The sequence below is a fragment of the Ostrinia furnacalis genome, unplaced genomic scaffold, assembly GCF_004193835.3.
Source record: "Ostrinia furnacalis isolate ACB-3 unplaced genomic scaffold, ASM419383v2 OfSCF0078, whole genome shotgun sequence".
NCBI classification, from domain to species: Eukaryota; Metazoa; Arthropoda; class Insecta; order Lepidoptera; family Crambidae; genus Ostrinia; species Ostrinia furnacalis.
Window position 1 is genome coordinate 427400 of NW_021130317.1, and position 16011 is coordinate 443410.

The window sequence follows — 16011 nt, forward strand, 5'->3', positions numbered from 1 at the left end:
TGGTTTCAATTGAAATTCAACCACTCTTAGCTTTGATACTTCGCTTGGTTTAGAATTTCATTATCATATTTTATTCGAAATACAAACTAGGTGTTTGTGGTCTTCTTCACATTCTTGCAAATCACCAGTGCTTAAAGAAAATTATCTCTTGTAAACGCTAAAAGTGAATTAGTATGGAAAAATTATCATCTGTAGCGGGGCCTTAACCAGGAAACGTTACACTAAGTACTATGTATCAAACATGGTTTCAATTGAAATTCAACCACTCTTAGCTTTGATACTTCGCTTGGTTTAGAATTTCATTATCATATTTTATTCGAAATACAAACTAGGTGTTTGTGGTCTTCTTCACATTCTTGCAAATCACCAGTGCTTAAAGAAAATTATCTCTTGTAAACGCTAAAAGTGAATTAGATAAGCAATTCAGCCTTCTGTCACAATTTAACTTAATTTCTTTATATTATGGATTAAATTTATAATGACCGTTACTTTCTATTTTGTCATGAACCTGAAAATTTTACCACATATTTTTCTTGTTCATGATATTATTTGCCAGATAAACAAACCTTTATGCTAAATCAAAGCTAAATATTTCATCTTTATCTCCTAATATCACAATCGTCTCTCAGGTGTACTACCCAACAACAGAAGAAGCCATCGCAGCAGCCCGCAGAGGCAAAGCTCGTGTGGTCATGACCTTCGCAGCCAACTACTCCCAGAGTCTGCAGGACAGGATGTTGGACAACCGGCACGTCGACGACTATACCGTTAACGCTTCGGGGATACAGATCAACATGGACAATGCTGGTAAGTGAATCAGAAATGAGGAGATTCGTAAACGAATTAAAGTCGCTGACATTGCCCGACGAATTAGCAAGCTTAAGTTGCAATGGGCAGTAACTTATCACGCAGAACGGACGGCTGATGGGGCAGCAAGATTCTGGAGTGGAGGCCACACCGTAAGTCGTCCACCCTCAAGGTGGACAGACGACTACAATATTAGAGTAACAGCTTGCATCTATTGCCTTACTGGATGCAGGGCGCATGAAAGTTAGTAATCCTGCATATATGTAGTTCACTAGGATAGCCCTTTTTACCCAAGTGTGCCAGAGATTAGGTCATGATTTTCCAATGTAGTAAAATAAATCAAAAGCAAAGCTCGTGTGGTTATGACCTTCGCAGCCAACTATTCCCAGAGTCTGCAGGACAGGATGTTGGACAACCGGCACGTCGATGACTATACCGTTAACGCTTCAGGGATACAGATCAACATGGACAATGCTGGTAAGTGATCCTCCACGGGTAGGGTAGTTTAGGGCATGCCCTAGTGAGGATATGACATGTCCAATCCTCAATCCAGAGGAACAAAACTAGGAACATTGCCCTAGTGTAGGTAAGGTTTTAGCCATGACCTTCGCAGTCAACTGTCCCCAGAGTCTGCAGGACAGGATGTTGGACAACCGGCACGTCGACGACTATACCGTTAACGCTTCGGGGATACAAATCAACATGGATAATGCTGGTAAGTGAATCAGAAATGAGGAGATTCGTAAACAATTTTAAGTCGCTGACATAGCTTACGAATCAGCAAGCTTAAGTGGCAATGGGCAGTAACTTATCACGCAGAACGGACGGCTGATGGAGCAGCAAGGTTCTGGAGTGGAGGCCACAGCGTGGCATATCCACCTTCAAGGTGGACAGACGACTACAATATAAAAGTAGCTGCTTGCATCTATTGCCTTACTGGATGCAGGTCGCATAATAGTTAGTGATCCTGCTCATTATGTAGTTCATTAGGATAGCTATTTTTACCCAAGTGTGCCAGAGGGTAGGTCATGATTTTCCAATGTAGTAAAATAAATCAAAAGCAAAGCTCGTGTGGTTATGACCTTGGCAGCCAACTACTCCCAGAGTCTGCAGGACAGGATGTTGGACAACCGGCACGTCGATGACTATACCGTTAACGCTTCGGGGATACAAATCAACATGGATAATGCTGGTAAGTGAATCAGAAATGAGGAGATTCGTAAACGAACTAAAGTCGCTGACATTGCCCGACGAATTAGCAAGCTTGTGGCAATGAGAAGGTCATATAATACGCGGAACGGACAGCTGATGAGGTGGCAAGGTTCTGAAGTGCCGGTCACGTACTGGTAAGTACAGCGTGGAAACTCCACCCACAAGGGGGACAGACGACTACTACATAAAAGTTACTACATTAAAGGAAGGCGTTGGATGCAGGCCGCATGATGGTTAGTGATCCTTCATTCATTCAATCCTCCAAAAAATCAAAACTTGCCTTTGTAAGAAGGCAGTTCTTGTGGTCATGACCTTCGCAGCCAACTACTCCCAGAGTCTGCAGAACAGGATGCTGGACAACCGGCACTACAGATCAACATGGACAATGCTGGTAAGTGAATCAGAAATGAGGAGATTCGTAAACGATTTTAAGTCGCTGACATAGCTGACGAATCAGCAAGCTTAAGTGGCAATGGACACTTATCACGCAGAACGCACGGCCGATGGGGCAGCAAGGTTCTGGAGTGGAGGCCACAGCGTGGCATATCCACCTTCAAGGTGGACAGACGACTACAATATAAAAGTAGCTGCTTGCATCTATTGCCTTACTGGATGCAGGCGGCGTGATAGTTAGTGATCCTGCATATTATGTAGTTCACTAGGATAGCCCTTTTTACCCAAGTGTGCCAGAGAGTAGGTCATGATTTTCCAATGCAGTAAAATAAATCAAAAGCAAAGCTCGTGTGGTTATGACCTTCGCAGCCAACTATTCCCAGAGTCTGCAGGACAGAATGTTGGACAACCGGCACGTCGACGACTATACTATTAACGCTTCGGGGATACAGATCAACATGGACAATGCTGGTAAGTGATCCTTTACGGGACACATAGCTCGTGGAGTTGATGGCTGCTGGGGCAGAAAAGCTCTCGAGTGGCGACCAGTGGTAGTGTAATGCCATAAGAAGGCTCAAAATCACCCAAAGGGTTATGGAGCGTTATATGCTCGGAGTTTTCCTGGGTATTCCAATCAGATTTGCCAAACCCAAGTGGCAGTGGGCGGGGCATATAGCTCGTAGAGCTTATGTCCACTGGGGCAGAAAATGGCAATGCCAGATTTTGTATGGAAGGTGGCGTCTTTTTTTTTTCGCGCGGCCATCGACCAAACCTTATTTTTTGATTACAAAATAGTGTAATAAACCAAACTTACTATGACATGTATACCTCTAAACTCAGTCTGAACTGAGTTACGAGCATTAGAAGTTTGATTATTTTACATACTAGATTTGCTTTCTGCGTGCAAGCTTTGTAAGAAATTGCAACAAAATAGTGACATTGTATGTGTAAACAAACAATAACATCAATTATAGGCTCCAGTCATCAGTATGGAGCAGAATCAGCGCAATAAAAAAAGACGTCACTATTTTGTTGCTATTTCTTACAAAACTTGCGCGCAAAAAGCAAATCTTAGTATGTATAACATCAAACTTCTAATGCTCGTAACTCAGTTCAGACTGAGTTTAGAGGTATACATGTCATAGTAAGTTTGGTTTATTACACTATTTTGTAACCAAAAAACATGGTTTAGTCGATGGCCGCGCGAAAAAAAAAAGACGCCAATTTCCGGCATTGTCTTTTCTCGGGTGGCTATTACGAGCCGAAAGCTGCGGTGTGGGCAGAGGATCTGGTGAAGGTTGCGTGAAGTACCTGGATGCGGGCAGCGCAGAACCAGTCGTTATGATCCTTGGAAGAGGTCTTTGTCCCGCAGTGGACGTCATTTGGCTGAAACGAATGAACGATTCTTTACAGAGCGTTTTTAGGACAGCCCTTTTTACCCGATTGCTCCAAAAGGAATTATTATCCAAACTACATTACGATTTACGAATGTAGACGTATTGTGACGGTGCCGCGGTGTGAAATTATTAAGAAGCTATTTCAGCCATCAAACATAAAATTAAAAGACATCCTATCACTTCTTAACTGCGTTTGAACAAGACTTTTCCTAAAACGATCTCAAAATGTTCTTTTCATTTACAATGAGGAAAACGTACAGTTTACAGTTCAGAGAATACCGCTGATGCCAATTGTANGTAGACGCATCTCTCACCAGATGCTGTGCATCGTCACATGCCGAATAATATCGACATTCGCCATCCATTATCAATCTCGCAAATAGAGGATTTGGCTTATAGTACACATTCTGGTTAGACAGGTTGGGCATTTAACTACAAATCTTTGAGAAGGTTTGATGTTTGCTTATCGCCTAAGTCGTTATTACTAAATCCAAATAAAAGTAAGATTAGTCCTATTCTACTCTGCCAAAACTACACTTTAACCCTTTACCTACGGGCTCTTGGAAACCAAAGTGCGCCTCTCAATACGGGGTATTTTAACCTATGAAATTGTTCGCTCCACTTATTAAAAAAAGTATGAGACTTACGGTATTGAAATTAGGAACATTATATTCTGCAACTAGTTTAGTTTCATAATTACCAGCGAATTTTACACTTAATTTGCAATTTTATTGTTTTTTTGTCGTAAACCGTGATTTAGTATTGGCTTTGCCAAAACAACACTAGATGCCACCCGTATTGAGAACTGACTTTTGACTTGGCAACAATAGGTGCCTCCCGTAGGTAAGAGGTTAATATTGTTACCACTTTTACTCTATTCTCATTCTAGTCATTACTCTCTTCCACAGATTGCTCTGCTTCATAATCCTGCTACCCGTCTCGCAAATGTTCTTCTTCTGCATCGCCATCGGCCACTACCCCGAAGAGCTACCAATCGCCGTCGTCAACTATGAGATCAACAGTACCAAAGTACTCTGTGACTACAACAAGGAAATGTGCCCTCAGAACAAAGAAACGTATGAATGGGAAATAACGAACTTCAGCTGTCGGTATTTGGACTTCTTCCATAGGAGGCAAAGTAACTTGGTGAGTATTTTGGGAATTTATCATCTTTGTGTGTGGAAAAATTATTATCTGTATCAGGTTCTTAACCAGGAAACGTCACACTATGTATAGACGAAAATGGTTACAGCTTGTGAACGGTTTCATTATTGAAATTCGACCAATCGTAGCTTTGGTACTTCGCTTGGTTTATAATGTTATCGTCATGTTTTATTCAAAATACAAACTAGGAGTTTGTGGTCTTCTTCATATTCTAGCAAATTACATTGCAGAAATTAACCTATCAAACTGTAGATGCTTAAAGTGAAAAGTGATACAGCTTAGTCACAATTTAACTTAAGTATGCTTTATAATGACCGTTAATTCTTATTTTATCATGAACCTGAAAATTTAACGAAAATTTTTTCTCATTCATGATATCATTTACCAGATAAACATACCTTTATGCTAAATCAAAGATAAATATTTCATCTTCATCCCCTTAAATTGTCTCTCAGGTGTACTACCCAACAACAGAAGAAGCCATAGCAGCAGCCCGCAAAGGCAAAGCTCGTGTGGTCATGACCTTCGCAGCCAACTATTCCCAGAGTCTGCAGGACAGGATGTTGGACAACCGGCACGTCGACGACTATACCGTTAACGCTTCGGGGATACAAATCAACATGGATAATGCTGGTAAGTGAATCACAAATGAGGAGATTCGTAAACGAACTAAAGTCGCTGACATAGCTGACGAATCAGCAAGCTTAAGTGGCAATGAGAAGGGCATATAATACGCGGGACGGACAGCTGATGAGGTAGCAAGGTTCTGAAGTGCCGGTCACGTACTGGTAAGTACAGCGTGGAATTTCCACCCACAAGGGGGACAGACGACTACTACATAAAAGTTACTACATTAAAAGAAGGCGTTGGATGCAGGCTGCATGATGGTTAGTGATCCTTCATTCATTCAATCCTCCAAAAAATCAAAACTTGCCTTTGTAAGAAGGCAGTTCTTGTGGTCATGACCTTCGCAGCCAACTACTCCCAGAGTCTGCAGGACAGGATGTTGGACAACCGGCACGTCGACGACTATACCGTTAACGCTTCGGGGATACAAATCAACATGGATAATGCTGGTAAGTGAATCAGAAATGAGGAGATTCGTAAACAATTTTAAGTCGCTGACATAGCTGACGAATCAGCAAGCTTAAGTGGCAATGGGCAGTAACTTATCACGCAGAACGGACGGCTGATGGGGCAGCAAGGTTCTGGAGTGGAGGCCACAGCGTAAGTCGTCCACCCTCATGGTAGACAGGTGACTACAATATAAGAGTAGCAGTCTACATATATTGCCTTACTGGATGCAGGTCGCATAATAGTTAGTGATCCTGCTCATTATGTAGTTCACTAGGATAGCTATTTTTACCCAAGTGTATCAGAGGGTAGGTCAAGGCAAAGCTCGTGTGGTCATGACCTTCGCAGCCAACTATTCCCAGAGTCTGCAGGACAGGATGCTGGACAACCGGCACGTCGACGACTATACCGTTAACGCTTCGGGGATACAGATCAACATGGACAATGCTGGTAAGTGATCCTTTACAGGACACATAGCTCGTGGAGTTGATGGCTGCTGGGGCAGAAAAGCTCTCGAGTGGCGACCAGTGGTAGTGTAATGCCATAAGAAGGCTCAAAATCACCCAAAGGGTTATGGAGCGTTATATGCTCTGAGTTTTCTTGGGTATTCCAATCAGATTTGCTAAACCCAAGTGGCAGTGGGCGGGGCATATAGCTCGTAGAGCTTATGTCCACTGGGGCAGAAAATGGCAATGCCAGATTTTGTATGGAAGGTGGCGTCTTTTTTTTTTCGCGCGGCCATCGACCAAACCTTATTTTTTGATTACAAAATAGTGTAATAAACCAAACTTACTATGACATGTATACCTCTAAACTCAGTCTGAACTGAGTTACGAGCATTAGAAGTTTGATTATTTTACATACTAGATTTGCTTTCTGCGTGCAAGCTTTGTAAGAAATTGCAACAAAATAGTGACATTGTATGTGTAAACTAACAATAACATCAATTATAGGCTCCAGTCATCAGTATGGAGCAGAATCAGCGCAATAAAAAAAGACGTCACTATTTTGTTGCTATTTCTTACAAAACTTGCGCGCAAAAAGCAAATCTTAGTATGTATAACATCAAACTTCTAATGCTCGTAACTCAGTTCAGACTGAGTTTAGAGGTATACATGTCATAGTAAGTTTGGTTTATTACACTATTTTGTAACCAAAAAACATGGTTTAGTCAATGGCCGCGCGAAAAAAAAAAGACGCCAATTTCCGGCATTGTCTTTTCTCGGGTGGCTATTACGAGCCGAAAGCTGCGGTGTGGGCAGAGGATCTGGTGAAGGTTGCGTGAAGTACCTGGATGCGGGCAGCGCAGAACCAGTCGTTATGATCCTTGGAAGAGGTCTTTGTCCCGCAGTGGACGTCATTTGGCTGAAACGAACGAACGATTCTTTACAGAGCGTTTTTAGGACATCCCTTTTACCCAATGCGCAAGAATAAACTTCGATTTTCGAATGTAGATGAATTATGACGATGTGTAGTTAAGAAGCTATTTCAGCCATAAAACATAAAAAGACATCCTATTACTTCTAAACTGCGTTTTCGTAACAAGACTTTTCCTAAAACGATCTCAATGTTCTTTTCATTTACGATGAGGAAAACGTACGATTTACAGTTCAGAGAATACCGCTGATGCCAATTGTAATCTAACACCAACACGTAACAAATTCCCAAAACAAAGCCCAAGCCCCATTTGCCAAAAGCTTCGAGTGAGGAGTCAATTAAAACACCAATTTGGCGGCTTTAATTTTTTCCGGACGAGGCAGGATAAATCCCCTAATATTTTCGTTTGCGGGCACTCCGTGGAATCGCTTCGTTTGCCCAGATGACACCACATTAAGCCTAACACAGTAGCATCTTAAGCCGTTGTAATAAAGTAGAATTTGCAACAGAAATGTAAACTCTGATGTATGGCCAGAATGCGGTGCGGCTCGTTTGCATACAAATTAGATTTATGGCGGCGAACCGATAAATGATCAGGACTGATGATTTTTGGGTTACTGGTAAGTTTTTGATGATCGTTAATTATGAATAAATTGGTTAAGCGCGTGCTGGTTTGCGCACTTAAAGTTCTGTATACGCTTTCATCTACATAGTTCGGTTAATATCGTCATTAAACATCGCAATCGGTCATGTATAGATCTTCAATGTTTTTTTTTGTATGTTGTTAGGTTTCTTGAGACACTTTCTTCGTTTGAAAACACTATGCTATTCCAATAGTGCTCGAAAAACTGGGTTGCACTTGTTTCTCTTTTTCCACTAATTCACTACTTATGCATTTTTGGACACAGTTATTCTGGAGCCCTTTATAGTCAATTTTAATTTATTTATTCATTGTAATCTATTACATTTACTCTCAACAGGAAGTTAATGCTTTTCTCAGAAGCTGTTACTCTAATCTTATTAAAACTGACATATTATTATTTCGGAAATATTAAAGCTTTATCCAAGGGTTCTAATAAAATACTTCTCAGAATCCGTTCAGTCAATGACCCATTACAAACAAACAGCCTCCAGTAGATTAGCATAGACAAATTATTATTCCGGGAACCGTTATGGAAATTTGATAGCTCGTAACATGAGCATGGGGCAGTCGTGCCCATGGCGGATTATTCCAACATGGTTTCTTGGCTTTCAGAAAGGGTGTTGGGTTGTTCCCAAGAATTGTTATGGTCACTGAACGCTATCTTTATGAACAAAACAGGGAATAATTTTGTTAAATATTATTAAAGATAAAATAATAATAATAGGGAAAAATATGTACGTCATAATTGCGATAATAGGTGCAACAAGCTCGTATAGAAGTTAGAACTTTCAGTCGATAAGTCCAATTTACATAATACCTAATTACGATTACGACTGAACCTATAATAATGGTAAATGTCAGTTTTTGAATGGCTAGTCCAGAATTAACTACTAATATTGTAATGAGGTTAATTTCGAAATTAATTTATAGATGCTTAATACAATTTTATACCTGGGCAGCTAGCGGTACGCCGCATAATTTAATTCACTAAAAATAACAAGACCTTACGATTTTAAGTAATATACTCGTATCTACGTAAAAATCCAAAGGCCTAGGGACGTATTTTATTATCATACTACATAATAATCAGTCTTATACTTAAAAGCTCCCTAAGAACTTGAAAGTCTGAAGTAGGTACAATACTTATTCATTAGCCGGCAAAACGCTGGCGAGTAATTTATCGCAGTAGGGATAAAACTTTTAATCACTATGAAATTGAAACTACTTTGATACTTATTGGTACTTCTGGATTCGTTTCATCTTTAAATAGAGGTCGTGAAGTTTTTAGGTTACGTTCTTCCTATTTTTATATCGCGTAGGCTGTAACTACACGAATTTTATCTAACCTATCCAATGCTTGAAATAGTATTACCTATTTTTCAATTTTCCGCCCGTGTTTACAAACATTAGTATGAGGTCTCACAGTGCGCGTGGACGCACATGGGGACACACGAACACGAATCAATCACAGAGCTCCATTCAACGCTGTGCGATTTTCTGCTTCACTTAAAAGCAAGTATCGTTTGTGAATACGGGCGTAAGTCTATCAGTTGTATATTTTCGACTGTACAAATTGCAGATAATTTTAACGCAAAATAACACCTATTACAAACTACATAAGACACCACAGACTAGCTTGACGTGCTTTCATCCGTACCTAGGTACTACAACAGTCAATTCACGAATTTTAGAATTTTCAGATTATTTGAGAGCACTTTTCTCTTCTTCAACAGAATTTTGTGTCATTTGGTTCGTTAGCACAAGTACGTTGGTATTACAACTTCACTTTAAGAGCATGCTCGCAATGATCAATTATTTCGTCCACTTATAATTTTATTCAAAAACCAAGCTAAGAATAAAATATTTTAAGAAGACATCGGAAACAAAATTTATTGAGTAGGTAACTAAAGTCGAAAGCTCTGGCTAGTATTTTTTGCATAAATAGCCAGTGTCAAGTTTGTCCTACACTTGGTAGATTAAGTCTGAAAAAAAGATAAAATTAATGAATTACAATTAATGTATACCAGATGATATTTCTGGCTGTAGATCCTGGATACACAGAAGTTGCAGCGGTGGGAACGAGAGGTGGGGAATAGTCCCGTTAGGTACCCTTGAGTTCTAATGAAGATGTGGCACAGACTTCTTGAGAGATCTTGAACATGCAATATGCACTATTTCACTACATTCAAGCACGTTCACGTACGTTTACCATAATTACAAAATGTTCGGCTAATCATTTAAACGAGACCGTGCCGGAAGACGTAGTGTGGGCAGGCCTCCCACTAGTTGGACCGACGATCTGGTGAGGGTCGTGGGAGGTGCCTGGATGCGGGCGGTCTTTGTGGACATCTTTGGGGGAGGCCTTTGTTCAGCAGTGGACGTCATTCGGTTGAAACGACGAACGACGAACGACGAAACATTTAAACAAGGTTGACACTACTTTCCCGCAAAAAAAGCCAAGTTTAATTGTCGTTAATGGAATTTGAAACCGCCAACTGCCCTCATTATAATGCGGCTTTATTGTTCTCACCCTTGATTAAACAGTCAATCAGCGTCAGCCATTGGCGTCTTCAGATTACTTGTCATTAAGCCATGTTTCCCTTCTGAGGGCTTCCGTTAATTTATTGCTGATACATAAAGGGTGTGGATTTGTGGAATCGAATTCGGCTTTATAGAGATTTGTGATAATGGAACGTTTGTTGTAATAAGGGTGGGAGATTTTGTTTGGAAATTCGGCTAAATATCGGACCAACTTGCATTGTAAGGATTTTTCCCACTCTTTTGCCCCTACGTGGCTTTTATCTAAAACTAGCTGACCCGGCGAACTTTGTTCCGCCTTAATGGCAATAAATAAGCAGACTTTTTTTAATTTCGAACGGGATAAAAAGTATCCTATGTCCTTCTCCTGGCTCTAAACTACCTCCCTGACAATTTTCAGCAAAATCAGATCAGCCGTTCTTGAGTTATAAGTGGAGTAACTAACACGACTTTCTTTTATATATGTTACGGTTAATGTGATAAATTGAAAATTATTAATAATAACCGGTTATTATGAATAATTACCGACAGTCGCGGTAAAAGTGATAAATTAATCACATTTAACAGTGATTGTTTAATAATTCAACCTCAGTACTAACAAATTTCATAAAAGAGAACAACATCTTGTGTACGTGCTCGTGTACAGCCAAACTTTTGAACATTTTGATATCATATATTAATATAATTTGTCATAATGAGTTTGGAATGTTTCTTGCATAATATTACTTTTCCATGATGCCTATAACATAATGTTTTGATTTAAAGTGAAAAATAGGTTAAGGTGCGGCGGGGGTGGCCCTTGGGCCACCCCTAAGCCGCCTATTTAGTTCTAAACACACATAAATGACCTCATATTAATCACATTTACCTAATCATGCGGTAATTATTTATAATAACCGGCGATTATTCATAATTTTCACATTTCGTCCCTTAGCTAACAACACCGCCTAAGTCGATTTTTGGCGGTTTTGACATTTTAATGCCATTGGATAGATCTGCTCATCGCGCGTCTAACCATTGGTCACATGTTATAGATTTCAGCCAATAAGAAGCCGTAATTTGAATTTTAGTGACACCGCGCAAGTCGGTTTGCCTCGCAACACCGCTCAAGTCGTTAGTCTGCCATACATTTCTCGTAAAGTTCCTTCGCGCTCCGTAATTTTTATATTTTTAAGTGAGTTTTATCGCGAAAAGGTCTATGAAAGAAGTTTTAATAGAAGATTAAGAGGTAAGCTATATAATAATGTATTTTTTAATGATTTACGCGTATTAATATATAAGGAAATGATAATAGAAAATACCTTCATTTACTTAAGCGGTGTTTACAATTTTTTTTTTTCAAACTTAGGCGGTGTTTCAAACTGTATTTTAATACTTTTAGGAAGCTATACAAGTGAAATACACTATTGATGAAGAAGGAATTGATTCTTGAAGTATTCCGAGTTCATATGATGAATTTTTATGTGCACAATTACAAGAAGCAGGACATAAACGGCGTAAACAACTGCCCAGGTTTCAATCGAATCGAAGGCTGTCTCATAATCCACAAACGCCAGGNGATAGGATAGGTCGTAAGTTATAATGATTGTTTAATTATTTTTTAAATAATTCTTAATAAAATTTTTCTTTGTAAATCATCTATTAATACCTTATTCCTTTACATTTCGGCAAACAACACCGCCTAACTCTACAAAAATATCAGTCAATACCGCTCAAGTCATAAAATATAGGTTAAAATAAAGTAAATCGTCAAATTAAGTATAAATAATTATTTCTCAACCGCTAAATAAAGTATTTAATAAGTAACAATAGCAAAAATCCACCGATTTTTTAAAATAAACAGTTTTTTTCGTCTCCTGTAAAGTTGCTAAAAATGACTTACGCGGTGTTGTTAGCTAAGGGACGATTTATCACTTTGACCGTAACATATATATAGATAACATTTTGCTAAATTGGGGAACACTGCCCAACTACTACGGTTTTAGCACACAAGTACACTCGGGTAGGATGCTATAAAAAAACACTAGTTTTGCACCACGATAGGGTGGGGTGGTAATCAAGTGGAATTTTGCTGTGATTGCGTTATAAAAAGATGCAGCGGTGCGATTCGATGCGATGTGACGTGGTGCGGAAGACGCGTCATGCGATTTCACTGATGCTTCAACCACACTAACGTGTACAGATCGCGCCGGAGATGGCGATTAATTAATGTAGTTGAAGCTTCAAGCTTCGTTTTATACTCAACAATAAAACTTGCACCACGTAACATGACCATACTCTACAGTAGCGCCAACTGGTAAGCGCTAAAACGATAGCCCTCATTATCAATACACAAAGCTCTGCCCCATGTTGACCACGCTTCAAGCACTGGCGCACATTATTATCCTGAAGCAGTGATAGGGTTAAAAACGTTTACTGCAAATAACTAATTGCCTTAAATAACTTCTATAAAACTACAATTCTCTTGTCCACAGACAAACAAATCGAATGGATGTTGGCGCGGGACATAAGCGAGTCGTTTATGGAGGCCACCGAGCACATGGCGGAGCAGTGCGACCTGCCCAAGAGGCTGCTCTCCATTCCTGTTCATGTGAGTATATTATACATATAGACCGTTTCATCCACGAAGACGCGCCCCACCAATTTTTGGTCGAGGGAACCGCGGAGTGCGGGGAGATTGATCCGAGCAATCCGAGCGTCATTATTGTAGTGTGCGTGTGTGCACTCATGGATAATTTGCGTGTACCGATAACACTCAAACATTAGCGGAAGAATGGTGGTCCGCGTTTTGTGGATGATACGATCTATAACTAGGTACATAGATTCAATTGTCAAAATTAAGTGACAGAACGTACCAACCAAGTGTAGAAACGTTGACTTAACTAGTGGCAACCATGGGACAGAAGACCCAGCTGATCAAAGTGGACTCCATGCGAAACTGTGGTGTCTCTTGATCACCCATGGATAAGATCACCTAGGTGTCAAAGTGGACTCCTTAAAAGACTTCTTGAATAGACCGTTCACACACTCACACGTGGACCAATAATCTAGTGAAAGTCGCTGGAAGCGTCTGGAAGCAGGTGCAGGTAGAACAAGACCGGTCGTTAAAAATCCTTGCCCCAATGATTTTTCTTAGTACAGCAGTAGACGTTTTTTAATTGAAAATTTAAGTTACTGTAACATCAGCACATTGCATAGCACAGCAGTGCCATGTAGTCTATTTACTTATTAGCTATTTCTTTTAAATTCACAATACACAAAAAGTTCTAGTTTCACAAACGACTGTTTTTTTAGTTCACTAAAACTAAACAGAGTCGGGTCAGTCGATTGTGTTTACACAGAACTGACCAACTCAGCTAGCTTTGTTGTGACTTCGAAGGCTAGTGATGTACTAGTACTGATCACTGATATCTAAACTGTGATTTAAATCTAAGAAAGATTAGGTCTGAGCTTGGAAGAGAAATGGGAAGTATTAATTTAATCCAAATGATTCTACTTAAACTCACCTTGAGTATTTGTGTTTCTTTAAAATAAGTAAACTGTGCCAAAAGACGCATAAGCGACTTGGCATTTTAATTTGCGTGTTTCCAAGTTAACATTTAAGTGTGCCAAGTTTTCCAACGTTGAACTAATTTGTAAGAAAACTAATTTAATCCCGGCTTGGCAGCTCAGAAACCAGGAAACCGCAAAAAAATTGCTAGGTAGAGTTTCCTCTCATTTTACTGAATTAAAACGCGCGTGAAATAAAGTAACGCCCATTTATTCACAAACGATGCATGCTTAAGTGAAGCAGCAAATTGAACGCACAGCGTTGAATAGAGCTCTTGGTTCGTGTGTCACCCTGTGCGTCCACGCGCACCGTGAGACCTCATAGTAATGTTTGTGAATACGGACGTTAATGAACCAATTTTCATGCGGGTTTATATTTGTTTGATACAGTTTATTTGCGTGTACAATAATTACAATGCAGAGTAATTGTATTTACATTCCCATTACGTTTCAATTCATGTGAAAGGCAGCTATGTACCCGATTTTTGCGGTTTCAGGACTGTAAAACAGAATTAAATAATTGTGCATTTAAAGTGTATTTTCCATTGATGTTGGTTGGTTGGTGGACTGGTTGATCCAATTTAATAAAGTAATTTAATATTACCTCGGGCAATGAAATATGAAACGTATACCGACAACATTTAGGTTTTATTTGCTATTTATTTAGGTTAGGTTGTCGAAATCAGCGTGCATTATTTGGACCTATTATTATCTGACCCTAGTATTTATATCAGTTCCAGAATTGACTCTTCACTAGCAGAAAAAGTGTTTGTTAGTACGTTGTTTACCGATCTTAGATAGCGGAGTATCAAATCTAGCCTATTTCAAATATCACCCGAATTTTTTCGTTGGTCTGAAATTAGTCGACCTATGCCGACCTCGCTCTTTATATTTAACTTCCACTTTATAGGTATGCTAGGACGACCAGAATAAGCTGCATATTTCTTGTGTTAAATTATTAATATTACATACCTATAATAAGGTCTTTACTATCTTTATCTATTACTAGCTGACCCCGCGAACACTGTTCCGCCTTAAAGGCAATAAATAAGCCATCGCAATTTTTCCTTATTTGCTGACCGTTTAGACCTACCCTGGACTACGACAAACATTATAAAACCAAAATCAGCTCAATCGGCCCAGCCGTTCTCGAGTTTTAATCAGACTAACGAACAGCAATTCATTTTTATTTATATAGATAGATAGATAGATTTGGCTGAAACGTAATGATAAGTTTACATAAAAACACAAACTTATTCTACTAATTTAATGGGGGATCGCAGATCGGAATGAGCACCCTGGGACGTCTACCTATACATGGGCAGATGACCTCCTAAAGGTAGCAGAATGGCGCTGGATGCAGGCTGCTACCTACGGGTCTGGAAATCATTGAGAGTCTATGTTCAGGTCTGCAGTGGACGACGTCCTGTGGCTGAAATGATGATGATGGATGGGAGATCAGATAAATAATATCTTTATCTAACCTATGAAGAAAGTCTTTAATTATTTATTCACCAGTAACTTCATTTAAAACATTGATTAAACCTGATTAGCAGTTAAGAATAACGATTTCGCGGGCATTAACTTGAGCCTCATGAGTGTTGTAGGGTAGTTGTGGCTATATGAGCCATATTAAACGATTATATCCACTAATAAAGCCTAACGTTAGGGCTAGAATGGAGTGCCTAAGTACTTAAAAGTTTATGGAATTACAAACAAATGTGTTACAGAAATTAACTTATCTACTAGACTTATGTGTTACATGTGTTGTAACACATCCCACTACGTAATCTAGTTGAGCCTTAAAACTCAAATTACTTAGTAATGCCTTTGAAATTGATACTTAGGTAATAAGCA

The 16011-nt window shown here is 39.5% G+C and overlaps 1 protein-coding gene across 7 annotated transcripts in view; it reads left to right on the top strand.

Moving 5' to 3' along the window:
* The window catches only part of osy (ABC transporter oskyddad), a 140407-nt gene that overhangs the window by 104537 nt on the left and 19859 nt on the right, over positions 1 to 16011 (top strand). For 4 of the 7 annotated variants that reach the window (XM_028302226.1, XM_028302269.1, XM_028302259.1 and 1 more), the window contains exons 9-11: positions 4718 to 4955; positions 5429 to 5606; positions 13080 to 13195. In XM_028302226.1, the coding sequence (XP_028158027.1) occupies positions 4718 to 4955; positions 5429 to 5606; positions 13080 to 13195 (532 nt within the window). Of the gene's footprint in view, positions 1 to 629; positions 808 to 4717; positions 4956 to 5428; positions 5607 to 6365; positions 6498 to 13079; positions 13196 to 16011 lie in introns of all 7 variants that reach the window. The other 3 variants (XM_028302236.1, XM_028302249.1, XM_028302242.1) reach the window with 3 other exon arrangements.